Source organism: Eulemur rufifrons, chromosome 2, assembly GCF_041146395.1.
Source record: "Eulemur rufifrons isolate Redbay chromosome 2, OSU_ERuf_1, whole genome shotgun sequence".
In the NCBI taxonomy this organism is placed as follows: Eukaryota; Metazoa; Chordata; class Mammalia; order Primates; family Lemuridae; genus Eulemur; species Eulemur rufifrons.
This window is the reverse complement of record NC_090984.1, coordinates 15,384,587-15,398,782: the sequence shown is the minus strand read 5'-3', so window position 1 is coordinate 15,398,782 and position 14,196 is coordinate 15,384,587. Positions and strand designations below refer to the sequence as shown.

The window sequence follows — 14,196 nt, the reverse complement described above, 5'->3', positions numbered from 1 at the left end:
CCTGTCTCAGCCTCCCGAGTAGCTGGGACTACAGGCATGCACCACCATGCCCGGCTAATTTTTTCTATATATATTTTTAGCTGTCTATATAATTTCTTTCTATTTTTAATAGAGATGGGGTCTCGCTCTTGCTCAGGCTGGTCGCGAACTCCTGAGCTCAAACGATCCGCCCACCTCGGCCTCCCAGAGTGCTAGGATTACAGGCGTGAGCCACCGCGCCCGGCCAAGCCTCTTGACAAAAAGGTCAGGCCTTAGGACAGGTCTGGTCTGCCTAACTTTGCTAAGAACCAATTTCCCGGGCCTCCTACTTCCACTGCCAGTTGATAAGAGCAGAAGCTGTTGTACTGGAGGGTGGGGTGGGGCCTGCCTTGAGCAGAGTGGCATTCCCATTCCTGCATTATGCAGCCTTCCTACCTTGGTAGGTGCCATGGTGTTTAAGGTGTCTTTGCTTATGTAGTGCTGGAGGCTTATAGACATGAAGGTTATTGCTTCTCGAAAATGCATATGATTGATCTCATGTTGCAAATGATGGTTTTTCTCCTCAGGGCGTAAACCAGAAGAAGAGGGTGTGGAAGATAACGGACTGGAGGAAAATTCTGGGGATGGACAGGTATGTGCAGCCTTGCAAGCGAAGCAGCTTTGTGCATGGACCAGTGGCAGTCACATGACGGTTTCGTTTGGTTTTGTCTTGTCACAGGAGGATGTTGAAGCCAGTCTGGATAACTTGCAGGATATGGATATAACAGATACCAATGTGTTAGATGAAGCAGAAATTGACAATGGAAGCGTTGCAGATTGTGTAGAGGACGATGATGCTGATAATCTCCTGGAGTCCCCGTCTGACAGTAGAGAGCTAGTTGACGGGGCTAGCTGCTCTGGAAGCGCTCTGAAAGCGCTTCCAGAGCAGCTTCAAGAACAAGCTGTAGGTAACTTGCCAGTGTCTCTGGAATGTATCCTGAACGTTTGTGTCAGTTCCACAAATATCGTAATAGGTGATAGTTTTATAGTTGGAATTAAGTTCTCTTAATGCCAGTTCAGGAGAATAATGGTTCATCTGCTTACATGTAAAATTTGGACAATTGTGAAAACACACTTTAGGTGAAAAGTAGTGTCTCAGGATGTATGTAAGTGCATGCGGTGTGTTTGCAGGAAACAGCATGAAACATTTTGAGGATAATATTCAAAACCTTCCTGTTATAGGAAGTTGATCTGTGCTGTTATAGCTTAGATGCCTTGAAAATATGAAATAGGAAGAGGTCGGAAGGTGTTCTTTTCCTGTTCAGAATCAATTGGTAGCCTCCTAATAGTGAACCTGCAATAGGAACCTTGACATTGTCTTTAAAGCCTTAGCTTTTGTTCACATTAGGAGCATCTCATATGTATAACAAAAGTTTAGTGAGTATTATGCGTTGACCTCTGCCTACCAGGTATTAATCGTTATGTACTTTAATCTTTTTTTAACAAGAATGTGAAGTGTTCATGCTGTTGTCCCCATTTTCAGTTGAGAAAAGTGGGGGATAAAGAGGGAAGAAATATGTCCAGATAACATACAGCCCATAACAGGATAAGAATTAAGACCAGAGTAAATCAAGAGTCCATGTACTTAACTCATACCCGACATTGACTTGCTGCCATTCGTTTGCTATTAAATTATTTCGCTTGCATGAGGATTAATGGTAGGAGACAGAAAAGGTGGTGAAAATGAGGGGCCGTGGTGAGGCATCTCTGTAGGGCCCTTTAGGTGTTGGTTCATGGGAGGGGCCCCGTGTCCATAGTGGTCCCAGATCTTCTGCAGCCTGTGCCTCTGGGGCAATCTTCGGGGAAGGAAGTCCTGCTGGTTGACTTCTGCCATTGCAGAATCTGTGTTTCCTCCTGGAACTGATTCTCAGTTTCCCTAGAGGAAGCAGATTGTCATCTTTGAATGGGGTTTTTGATTTTGAGAAATGGCTGTTACTCTGAGAGTTATTCTGATACAGATCGGGTTTGCAGTTGCTTCATTTTTTGGTGAGTGTCATTCGCCAGCCCCCTAAAAAGGAGCAGCAGAAATACTTGTTTAGTGGCGGGGATTACATACCCTTCCTCATTGGCTGTATTTTCTTAAGGCTGTTTTGTTTTCTTACTGCTTCTAGTTAGAAAATAATACATAGTGCAGTAAAAGCTAGAAACATCGTAAATGTGTAGAAGCAGTGTAGTTAAGGGTTGAGGGTGTAGACTTTGGAGGTATGCTAGTTGCCCTTGGCAGCCTTAGGCAGCTTACTTAACCTCTCTGGGCCTCAGTTAGGAAAGGTTTTGGGAGGAATAAATGGAGGAACGTTTATCACAAACTTAGAGCAGAAGTCAGCATATTGGCCATCTGCCCATTTTTGTAAATAAAGATTTAGTGGAGCACAGCCACAGCTATTGTTGCTGTTGTTGATGGTTGCTTTCTCGTCATAGTGGTAGACATGAGTAGTTGTGACAGAGACCATCCGTACTACAAAGCCTGAAATGTTTACTATGCAACCCTTAGAGAAGTTTGCTGACCCCTAGCCTAGGATGGTGCCCAGCGTATAGTAATAATTATTATTAATATCAGAATTCATAGAGTTGTTATGAAATGTGTTACTGCCTGTACTATAGGTAATAGTGCTGTAGAACAATCAGAGTGAACTAAGCATAGTTGTATGAACTGAAATGATGTCCAAAGGGAAGTGAAAATCAGACAGGGCTCAGAATACTGTGCTGCCTGTCATGCAGACAGAAAGGGTAGGTGGTCTTTGGCACACTCGGTATAGTGTATCTCGTGACAGTTGCATTGGGGGAAGGAAGGAGTGGTGGGGAGTAGTTTTCAGTGAATAGGCATTGTACCTTCGGAATTTTTTGATCATTCGCATGTCTTTCCAAGTCAAGTACAAGTGATGATCTATGCTGATTATGGAATATTTGAAAAATACTTCCCCCAGAAATATACCAATTTTCAGGGCTGTATAGAAGATAGGCAGTATTTGAGTCAGAAAGCATCTAAACCTCTTCTGTGTTTCGGGAATCCCACATGTTCTTGGGCAGAGACCCCCCTCTTAGAATAGAAGCTCAGCGTACAGTTACTCTTCTCCTGTTCGTGGGTGGGGGTAGAGGGGTCACCTGGATTTTGCCAGTCTTGTGCTCCTGTCCTCATGCTCAGATCTAGAAGTTGATGCTAGGAGGCAGGGTTGTCAGAGATGCTGTTGCTTTCTGGGTGGTAGCAGCTTCAAGGGTGTAGCCTGTGTGTCAGTGGCATCCAGGCTTGGGTAACGGGTGGAAGCTGAAGACTCCACTCTGCAGTGTGATTGTGTTTTCATTTATTGATTAATTTATTTTAGAATATGAAGGAGGGTGAATGAGAAGGGCGGTTCATTCAGTTTCCTGAGTTTTTCCTTTTACTTTGAGATACAGCCCCACTCCTTTACCCTTTGTGCAATGCAGTGGCACCATCCTAGCTCATTAGAATCTTCAGCTCCTGGCCTAAAGCGATCCTCCTGCCTCGGCTTCCCTAATAGCCGGGACTGTAGGTGCAGCACCACCACACCCGGTGAATTTTTCTATATTTAGTAGACATAGGTTCTCTCAATTGCTCAAGCTGATGTAGAATTCCTAAGCTCATGCAGTCTTCCTTCCGCAGCCCCCCAGAGTGCTAGGAGTACAGGATAGGTTTCAACCACCACCCCAGGTCTGCAGTGTGATTCTAGACATAATTCCTGGAAGAACAGTCCCCAGACCTGGTGCTGCAATCCCCGAGGAGTCTGTGTACTACCCAATTTGAGGATTTATTCTGGTTAGACATTTTTCCTTGTTTGACTTCTCTTTTGAAACCCACACTCATATCAGTGCATTTCATACTTTATCGGCATATAGGCGTTTACATACAATATTTCTTTCAGTCTAGCTACATTCATATTATAATGCTTCCTTCTTTGTTTTGTTTTTGATTTTTACTCCATGTTGAGTAGGTGTTTTAATTTCTTCTTTTTAATGCACTGGGTTCCCAATTTCGTTGTAAATGATTTTTGTGGTTATCGAGGTTTCATTTTACCAGATGTACCATTACGTTATTGTTGATGTAATAAACTGTATCTTCCATTTACAGGTAGAGGACAAAGAAACTATAATCACCTTAGATATTTCATCATCTTACTTCACCATATTACAGGTACATTCCTCTGTGTCTCAATAATTTTAGAATCCAAGATTAGACCACAGTTTCTGGTAACCATTACAGACTTTGAGTGGCAGTTCCAAGTAATAGTCATTGCAAGGTTTATTTACTTTGTCAGAATCTTTAGAGGGGGGTTTTCCTGTCTGCTTTCCCTCCAAATGTAACATAACGGTTACTAAGGACTTACCTCTTGGCTTTGACTAGTTCCCTTTGAGCACTGTGGCTCACTGGCAGCTCATGGGAGGGCACACTTTGTGATATGTTTGTTAATTTCATTGTTCAGGGACAGGCAGCCTGTCTGATCCACTCTGCATGGTGTCCCCTGCAGAAAGAGGATTTGCCTGGGATAACAGAGGGAGGGGCACTGTTATTATAACACCCCCCACCCCCCACAGTAAATACCAACAGGGCAGTGATCAGGATGGGGGGGTGGGCAGGGCACTGACAGTGCAGCTGGGAAAAGTGGAGTCTCAGGAGTTACGCTCCTGTCTTTGGGATGTTTTTCCTATAAAAATTGCTCTGATTTATTGTGATGACCATATAGTTCGTCTTGGCTGCTTCATTACCATCTCTTTAAATATTAAATCTGAGATGAGAAAAAATGACTTGAGAATGAATTTTCATGTGAGATGAGATGAAATTTCAGATGAGAATGATTTTTATAAATGTGGGTCTTGAGTTCCTTTTCATTATTTTGCCAGCCTACATAGATTTAAATTGTTGGAATACATGTACTCACTTAGCTATCCACTTTTCTGTAGAAGTTTTTATGAGGAAATCAAAATGCAGTCAGCTTTTGGCAGGCCCTTGTTTTTGCTGTTAAATATTGTCATCTGTCCTGTGCTAATTAGAAATCACCTTTTAGACAAGATCTCCATTTGCTTCTGCCAGGCCAGGGGCAAGGGAGATACTGGAAAACCAGAACTCCAGCCTGAGGGTGCAAACCTAGAGAAAACTTGGTGAAGCCCAGCTCCCCTTTAGAGCTGATGTCTCCCAACTGCGAAGTGGCACAGCCCATTTTTAACTCACAGGAGAGGTGGAGCCGGGTCTTGTCACTCTTTCTGTTGTATTTCTAGCTCACTATTACAATAGAAAATATACAGTTCCTCTGAAAGATAAATTGCAATATATTTGATAATCTCTAGGGAAAGTTAGGGAAAAGATTTACAATGCCAAGACGCATCATTTCCTTTAGTTGTGGAGTCCTAATTCCCAGCATGTGGTAGAGTACATGGAAAAAACATATTGAAAGTAATTGAAACTGTGAGGAAAGTGAACAGTTTCCTAGAGCATCCCAGGACCTTGGAGGATGGTCTGACTCACTCACATCCACTTATTGGGGATGTGGGATGCCCCTGTGTTCTGTCAGGTGTGGTCTTAGCTACCAAGGTTAGAGATACATGAGCGATAAGTATGGTCCCCATCCTCGCAGGGCCCCCGTTGCATGTGTGCACACAGGTAACCAGAGCATTGGAAAAAGCCTAGACTGATGATTTGGAGCACAGACGTGAAGTCACAGGGCCTTTGCTCAAACTCTCTGTCTGCTTCCCACCTGCTGTGTGTCCTTGGGTAACATACTCAGACACTCTTGGCCACAGGCACTGAGGAGGATGATACTAATAGTAGCAACCTCCTGGGGCTGTCTGATGACAAGTATGTGTGTATAGGTACTTTAAATTTATGCCTGGACCCTGTTCAGTACTCACTCTTCAGTGTTAGTTGGAATTGCAGAGTAATCTGTCCTGTGTGCATGGTAAACACAGGAGCCTATGGACCACATATAGAGGAGGAAGGCCTTTTCCTTAGTTGAATGGCACCTAGAGTTTGGGTTAGAGAGAGAGCTGCTAGGGAAGCCATTATAGAGACGATGCCCCTGAGCTAAATACTAAGGCAAGTGTGGGACATGGCCAAGATGGGGCCAGGGGAGGGATGGGCTTGTTGGGGAAGGAAGCAGTGTGGCAACCCATTGGCTGAGGGCTTGAGGCCAAAGAGGGACAAGTGCCTGCTCTGTTAGCAAGGTGCAAACAGAGGAGGGGAGGGGGTATGCAAAGCAGATGCACTTATAGACAAGGAATATCAGTAGCCAAATTGGCAGGGATTCCTGGGATATGTGTGAGTGACATTTAGAGCTAGCCTGGTGGGGACATTCACTAGAAGCGGAAATGAAGGGGGAAGAGCAAATGCTGGAGATCACTCAGTACCCAGGGCGACTAGGGTGGCACCACCAACCAAAATAAGAAGAGTCAAGCAACATGGACCAATGTTCCCTGTTTGAGTTTTCAGAAAGTTAACCGTAGATTCATTGTATAAAAGTAATTGTCTCATACGTGTCATGCCTTCTGTTAAGACACTAAAAGTAGAAAACTGAAAACCCTGCTCTTCTTGATTTTGAGAGTTCAATATAGAGAGAGAGAGACAACTATGTGATCAGTTCTTCACCAGGAAATGGGAACATCTTCCAAGGCTGCTAACAGGAAAATGAATGTAGGGGTGGTGAGTGAGGTGGATGCCAGTGGTGTGGGGTATTTCCTCAGAGAAGGAGGTTTTCTACCTATGGCGTTTGCAAGTTTCCCAGGCTGTGTTTCCAAAAATCCCTTTTTAGTTATTCTAGTTTTTATTTTCCAAAAAATTAAGTTTTCTCTATCTGGCATGGGCTTATTTACGTTTTTTTATTGCAGGAAATTGAAGAGCCATTGCTGGAGAAAGGTACTGTTAAATGAAAAACTTAACAGCGAGGGTTTGGAACCATTCTAGTATTCTACCTTCTCTAATTTGCATTCTTTAATTTAAGAAAGTTGCCTTACTGTGGTATACACTGTTGTATAGGCTTACAGGCCAGAATCTACCAAGATCATAGAGATTGGAAATCCAGCCATATCACCAGATCTGTGAACGTGGCTAACTTCTTATTTTTCAAAATGTATCAGTCAGATGAAACTGTCTCATGCCTTTTTATATACAAATGGCTTTTAAACATATGTACAAAGAGTTTCCATGCCCCTTAAGAGCTAATATCTGTACACTCCACAGAACAGATCTTGTGATACTGAGCACTATCTTAATTTCATGCTTTTCATTAAGGCAGTACAGATAGTGGTAGGGAGATACATTTCAAAACATTGAGACATAACTGGATTCCAGAAGAGGAAAGAGTTTCTTCATGAGAATTCAAAACACTGTTCACTTTCTGGACCGGAAATATCTCAGAGCACCGATGGAAGAGATTCAAAGAAATTTGGAAATTGAGCTGTTCAGTGAATGGTGATACATTCAGTTAAGCAACTTCAACTTTGGAAGCTAAATTTGGAAGAATCATACATAGACAACGACAGAATGAAGACTGCCAAGAATCAGCCAGAAGGTGTTGTGGGTTGAATCTCTGGGATGCTTTTCTCTTCCATGTAGCGTAGAGGCTAACCTAGCAGTCGGTCGGAGCGCAGGTAGTGTAACCAGTGTACCTTTGCATACCCCGGGTTTTCCAATCTCTGTGTAGCTAGCAGTTCTCTTCGTGTTAGTGTGGCAGCCGTGCCCGTTCCGCATTTGTGATTGCTTTATTTCCCTGGTAATTAAACCTTGTGCCATTCTATTCCTGTTAAATCCGTAGAAAATGAGAAAATACTCGACATTTTGGGGGAAATTTGTAAATCTGAGCCAGTAAAAGAAGAAGGTTCCGAGCTGGAGCAGCCATTTGCACAGGATACAAGTAGCGTGATGCCAGACAGAGAGCTCGCGGAGGAAGAGGACCTTTTTGACAGCGCCCATCCGGAGGAGGGTGATTTAGATTTGGCCAGCGAGTCAACACACGCTCAGTCGTGCAAGGCAGACAGCCTGTTAGCGGTAGTGAAAAGGGAGCCCGTGGAGCAGCCAGGCGATGGCGAGAGGATGGACTGTGAGCCTGTAGGGCTAGAGCCGGCAGTTGAGCAGAGTAGTGCAGCCTCCGAGCACATGGAGGCCTGTAGCGACGAGGTCGCAGAAGCGCCCACGGAAGCCCCAAGTCCAGAAGGCAGAGATAGCAAAGAAGACGAGAAGAAGTTTGATTTTGAAGCTTGTAATGAAGTCCCTCCGGCTACTAAAGAGTCCTCAACCAGTGAGGGCGCTGATCAGAAAATGAGGTTTGTTTTTTTCTCAGTTTTAGACCAGACGCTATCTCCTTTTCATTGGTCATTTAATGACACACATAAGCTGTTTTTGTGCAAGTGGCCAACCAGACTGATGAAATTGTAGTTGTGGTTCTAGGAATGTCTTATTTCTCTTTGTGTATTTTTAATGGGTGATTCGGTTTCTTTTCTTTTTCTCAACCTATCATGGTTGTATTCTTTAATTCTTCCTAATTACCTTTAGACCAGCAGAAGTAATTAGCTCCTGTGGGTCCGAAATCTTATGGTTAGGTCAGATTGCCAATGCAGGTTTGTCCGGCTATCATTATTGCATAACTGAATTTGGGGTAGAATATGCAAATTCAACATGTATTTTATAATTTTGACTTTGTTTCCTCCATGCATCTTCCTTCTGGAGTGACATTATCTTTTGTGTCTAGTTCTGTCGACGATGACTCAGATGCAAAAAGGCCTTCCAGAGAGGAAAAGGGTAGGTCACCCCAGAGACACCAGTCCTTTGGGGCATGTTTGGCCTGGACAGGAGCGGGGTGTTTGATTCTTGTTCGTGGCATACTGTGTTTCTCACCCAGATTTTCCCGAGTCTTTCCTGAAGTCTTTCTGCACTTCTCTGCTATTAACTCTACAGCTTCTGCATTGTGGGGAGCAAACCAGATCCCATGAGTTAACATACTGACTAATGCTCTAGGGACAGTGTTGGAGTTTATTGGTCCTGTAACCCTTTAGTAAAATGATTACTTGGGAGAGAATTGAACTAGACCATTTCCTTCTTAACCATTGTTTTAAATGACTACAGATAGGGGATAGATGCAGAGGTATATGCTACAAGAAATGGAAACAACAGGAATGTTTTTCCATTGAGATACCTGATTAGCCATTTAGTAACTTTGTAAGGGAACGACTTGTTGCAGTGCTGACAGCCCCTGAGGTGGTGTTGTGATGACCTTTCTGGCAGTGCTGTTGGGCCTCGTGCGCAGCTGCACACTGTTTATGAGGACGCTGGGCCAGGCCTCCACCTCCGTTTGGCTTTTGGTGCTGCCACTATCTGGACTAGAGGGCACCGTGTCTGGCTTGGAATAGCTTTCTTGAAAACTAAAGATCTTGGGGGTGTTCAGTTATTGACCAGAACTTTCTTTTGGAATAGGTCGTAGCAGTTGTGGTAGAAATTTCTGGGTTAGTGGACTGTCTTCTACAACAAGAGCTACAGATTTGAAGAATCTTTTCAGCAAATGTGGGAAGGTAAGAGCCAGGGGTTGTTTGAAAAAGAAGGTGCTTTTCAGCCGATGTAAGACAGACTTTACATGCAGGTCCTGGTCCCAGCTCAATGAGCACCTTCAGTGACACCAGGAGGTTATATTTGCTGATGGCTATGGCGGGTGTGCCCCCTTCCTTTGATGGCTTCCTGAGACTGTGTGTGTGTGTGTGCAGAGGACTCACTCCCAGGGAGCGCAGTGGGTGTGGAGCAGTGGGTGGGCAAAGGTGCTGGTCTGGGCAGTCTGGAGGAGGCAGTTATGGCAGTAGAGTTTGAGTGACACACAAGTGTTGCTATTAGAACAGTGTCCTGGGGTCCTAGAGAACTGGGCCCTTCTAATCTACACCATCTTTCTTTTCTGAGCCCGTGAGGGGTGGCAGCCACCAATGTTGCTCCCATCACTTTCTCACTTGCCCTCTTCTTCCCTTATACTTCCCAGACTCATGTCCCAAATAAACTACTGCATCCAGTACTACTTGTCTCTCAGACTTAGATTTTGGGGCCCCCAAAGTAAGATTTTAGTATACTCTATTGTCCGTAGTAACAATCAGTATGTCATAACAGAGAAAACCAATAGTATTTACCCAGATTATTGCCATCCCAAAACTAATGAGGAAAAGAACTATGAAATTGTCTTAGAAATAAGGGCGGACCGGGCCTTATTAATGCCAGTGGGTGCTGTGAGCACCTGCACCTGGTCTTCAAACTGGGGCCCCTTTCGAGCCTCCACAGGGACTCTAAGTGTCTGCTTCTCTCAGCAGAGACATGTCCTGGAGATTCTAGTGTCTTAGGTGCATTGCAGGCTTGTGTAGGTTAGATAAGAGTCCACACCGTTCTGAAAACATGTTCCATGTGACATATAACGCATGAACAGTGGGTGTGGCCACTGAGTGCTGTGGGGCTTTTCCTTAGCCTTAAATTAGCCCTACTTCAGCTTGCTGGATTTGTTAGGAGAATTAAGTGGCATGTAAAGGATGTGCCTCATTGGAAACACATCACTGAAATTTGATAGTGTTAACACTACAGTGCTTTCTCTCTTCAACCTACAAGCAAAGAAAAATAAAATTATTAAGGTGAATTTGGTGTTCCAGAGCACTGTTTACAAACCTGTCCTCACATCAGTCTCTATGGACAAATCCTCCTACATAATAATGCTTCATAATTTAGGGCCCACATATTGTGACTGTATATTTAGAGTCATTTCTCCATAATTTTTAAGGCAGGCTAAAGCAACGCTATGGGAACTCTGGGTTTCCTTTCCCTTTTCTCTCCGTTCCTGTACACTCCCCTCCTGGTCCCTTTGAGGAACAACAATTAGAGAGTACCATTATGTTCCCAGTCTGTCTCTAATACCTGTCGGACACCTGGTGACCCGACTTCCCTGCCTGCCCTCATCCCAGGGAGGGCTCCAGGACTGGAGTGCATCAGAGGAGAGCAGTGTCACCACTGCCCTGCCCTCCACCCTCCTCAATACCGGTTCCGCTGTGAATTGTGACAGCCTGTCTATTGAAGACATGGCTATTGGGGTCTGTGTCTGTGTAGGCTTCATGTCCAAGTCATATTTGCATGCTTTCCTTGAGGTGGTGGGTGCGAAGGTTGTGACAAATGCCTGGAGTCCCGGAGCTCGCTGTTACGGCTTTGTCACGATGTCCACAGCAGAGGAGGCAACAAAATGCATTAACCACCTGCACAAAATGGAGCTGCACAGGAAAATGATCTCCACGGAAAATGTGAGTGATCATTTTCTTCCTGGGATGTGGCCTGTTTCAGGAAATGATGTAATACTTGAACTTGATTCTTTTTTTCAGGCAAAAAACGAACCTGCTGGGAAGAAAACCTCTGACAAAAGAGACAGTGAAGGAAAGAAGGAGAAGTCAAGGAACATGGACAGGTACTCCTCTGATGAAATGAAAGGGACGGGACAGCTGAAGGACACCCTGTCCTTTATTTGACATCCTTCAAGTTTTCCGTAGCTGCAGAAGTCTGAGTACTGATCAGACGGGAACGCCTCACTGGACCCCTTTCCCATTGTTTGTTTGAACTTGGTCAGCAGCCCTTGACTGCCAGTAGGTGAAGCTTTCCTCTCTCCGATCAGTTAATGCTCGTTTCGGGAGTCCAAGCAGGGCTGGTCTGTTTCCCTGAGTACTTGCTGTAACACACTCCTGTGTCCTGGGCTACTGTTTATAGATCTGCGAACTTTAAGAGGGACAATAAACCCGACAGAAAAGATGATGCTAAAAAGGGTGAAGGTGGAAATGGACAAAAGAATACGGTCCAAAATGACCAGAAAACCAGCCCCTCAGAGCGATCTCGAGCCACAAAATCAGGTAGGCAAGGGAGCTGTACAGGAGGTTTCATCTTGTTTTCTGTCCCTCGCCTCTGTGGGTTGTTAATTTGCCATGACTAGGAGACAACTAGGTTCATTTTTCATAGTTTCTCCATTGAGTATTTATTTATTGTACCTTACCTTCTCCTTACTCCTTTCTTCCTGTAGGGAGTCGAGGAACTGAGCGGACTGTAGTCATGGATAAATCTAAAGGGGTGCCTGTTGTTAGTGTGAAAACATCTGGATCCAAAGACAGAGTGAGTATTAATTTTCTAAGTTGGATATTTATCTCTTTTTAGTTTATATTTCTATATGCATCTCACGGAATTTTTAGCTTAATCTGAGGAAAGCTTTCTACCTTTTCAAAATCCCATAAATGTAACACTTTTTAAATAGAGAAAATGCTAAAGCTTTCGTTTATACTTCATGTTATTCTGATGATTTTTGGTTTTTATTTTCCTAAGCTAACTTTTAAATGGAAATAGGAGAGCACTTGACTTTCTTCCTTGAATCAGCATGTGGTGGTCCATTTTCATTGTCTGCCCTGAAAGTTCCAGCAGCTCCCTGTTGTGTATTCATAAACCTGGCCCCGCCAGCCTTTGCAGCCTGCCTCTAAGTCTGGTCTCCCTGGGTCCAGTCCCATAGGCTTCTCTGCACACTGCTACACAGAACACTGGAACCCAACGTGTCTGTGTTAGCTACTTAGCACCTGACTCTGTGTGCCTTTAGGGTCATGGGCAGCTGTTAATGTTCATAAGTTCGACTTAGGACAGTCTTAGACGTTTGACAGACGTGGGTCACGGGTCCCCAAGATCACACCCACATTCAGCGGTCCACCAGGATGACCACTGTAGTTACCATATAGTACTCACAGCTAAGATTGGCTAGTGATAAGGATGCACAGCACACTCTGATGGGAGAGCATATTAGCAGAGTCTGGAAGGACCCTGTGCAGGCTTTGTTGTGTTCTCTCCCTCCCTTGGGACTAACACAGCAATGAAAATGCAGGCAGATGTGTGCAGTGTTTCTGTGTAGGGAAGCCCAGTAGAGCACTAGCACCCAAGGTTTTTATTGGAGGCTGGTAACAGGCACCCTCTACCCAGCAGGTACTAAAATTCCCAGTTCCCACAAGGAAGTAGATGTTCACCATGAACTACAATTTGCACAGGCTAGGCACTCCAGGCCACCTTTATCAGTTATCTGTCGAGTACAGACACTCAGAGTGTCCATGTTCCAATTGCCAGCCTTGGGCCTGCCATGTCAGCTGTGACCTGCACAGAGGACAAGCCATTTACTCTGGTTCATGATGTTATTCAACTGCAAGCCAGCCTTTCAGTTATGGAACCTTCCATCCAGTCTGTTTTTGGTCGTGTCAGTTTTTTAATGTTGTGGACTTTCACTATTATTTTATAAAGCATGATCGGAAAATGGAAAAATGAAAATGTGGAATCAAGGGCTAAAAGTGGTAGCTCTCTTATAAATGTACTTGGCATAAACAAAGAAACTGTGACGTATACAAGAAGTGCTTTATTTGGCAACCCCCTGCATGTATACTTATGAAGGAAAAAGACAATTTATTTTGGATGCCAATGACAGTATAATAAATTTCTTTGATCTTATGAAAAGTGTAGGACAGTGCTCGTTTCCATTTTTACCCTACTGAATGTACATGATGAATGATATTTTAGCATTAAATATTGATGAAATTCTGTCTCTGAATTATGGCAAGCAAAGCATAAGATTTCTTTAGAGAGAATACATCATCTGGTGGTTCCATTACAACATAATCATTGGGGGGAATAAAATAATTTTTATAAAAGAATTTCGTCATGTGGGGCATATCCACATTCAATTTTTGGACTTTGATATACCTGATTTTTTTCTGTTCACTTGTTACTTCTACCCTTTATTGTGTGATAGGCTCTGTTGCAGAGTCTAGAGTGCAATGGAGTCATCACAGCTCACTGCAACCTGAAACTCTTGGGCTGTAATGAGCCTCCACCTCAGCCTTTTGAGTAGTTGGTACTACTCTAAAGGCATCTGTCACCATGTCCACTTCATTTCTCTTCATTTTTCTAGAGATGTGGTCTTGGTTTTATCCAGGTTGTTCTTGAACTTCTGACGTCAAGGAATCTTCTGTCTTGGCCTCCCAAAGTACTTGGATTACAAGTGTGGGTACCCATGGATGGGTATTAACTTTTTAATATTCTTTGGTGAACTAGGTTTCCAAAAGCCAGGATCATGAATCAAATAGCAAGGAGAAGTTGTCCGTTGTGTCCTTTGATAAGATCAAGGAGCCTCAAAAGGCAGGAGACTCGGAGTCCTGTGGGTG

General features: G+C 43.9%; 1 protein-coding gene across 1 annotated transcript in view; it reads left to right on the top strand.

The window, feature by feature from the left end:
- The window catches only part of LOC138390616 (uncharacterized), a 109,806-nt gene that overhangs the window by 10,757 nt on the left and 84,853 nt on the right, over positions 1–14,196 (top strand). The window contains 12 exon segments of the mRNA XM_069479903.1: positions 546–610; positions 698–922; positions 4,103–4,165; positions 6,850–6,877; positions 7,776–8,283; positions 8,709–8,758; positions 9,431–9,525; positions 11,119–11,268; positions 11,347–11,429; positions 11,726–11,865; positions 12,033–12,121; positions 14,087–14,189. Coding sequence (XP_069336004.1) covers positions 546–610; positions 698–922; positions 4,103–4,165; positions 6,850–6,877; positions 7,776–8,283; positions 8,709–8,758; positions 9,431–9,525; positions 11,119–11,268; positions 11,347–11,429; positions 11,726–11,865; positions 12,033–12,121; positions 14,087–14,189 — 1,599 coding nt within the window.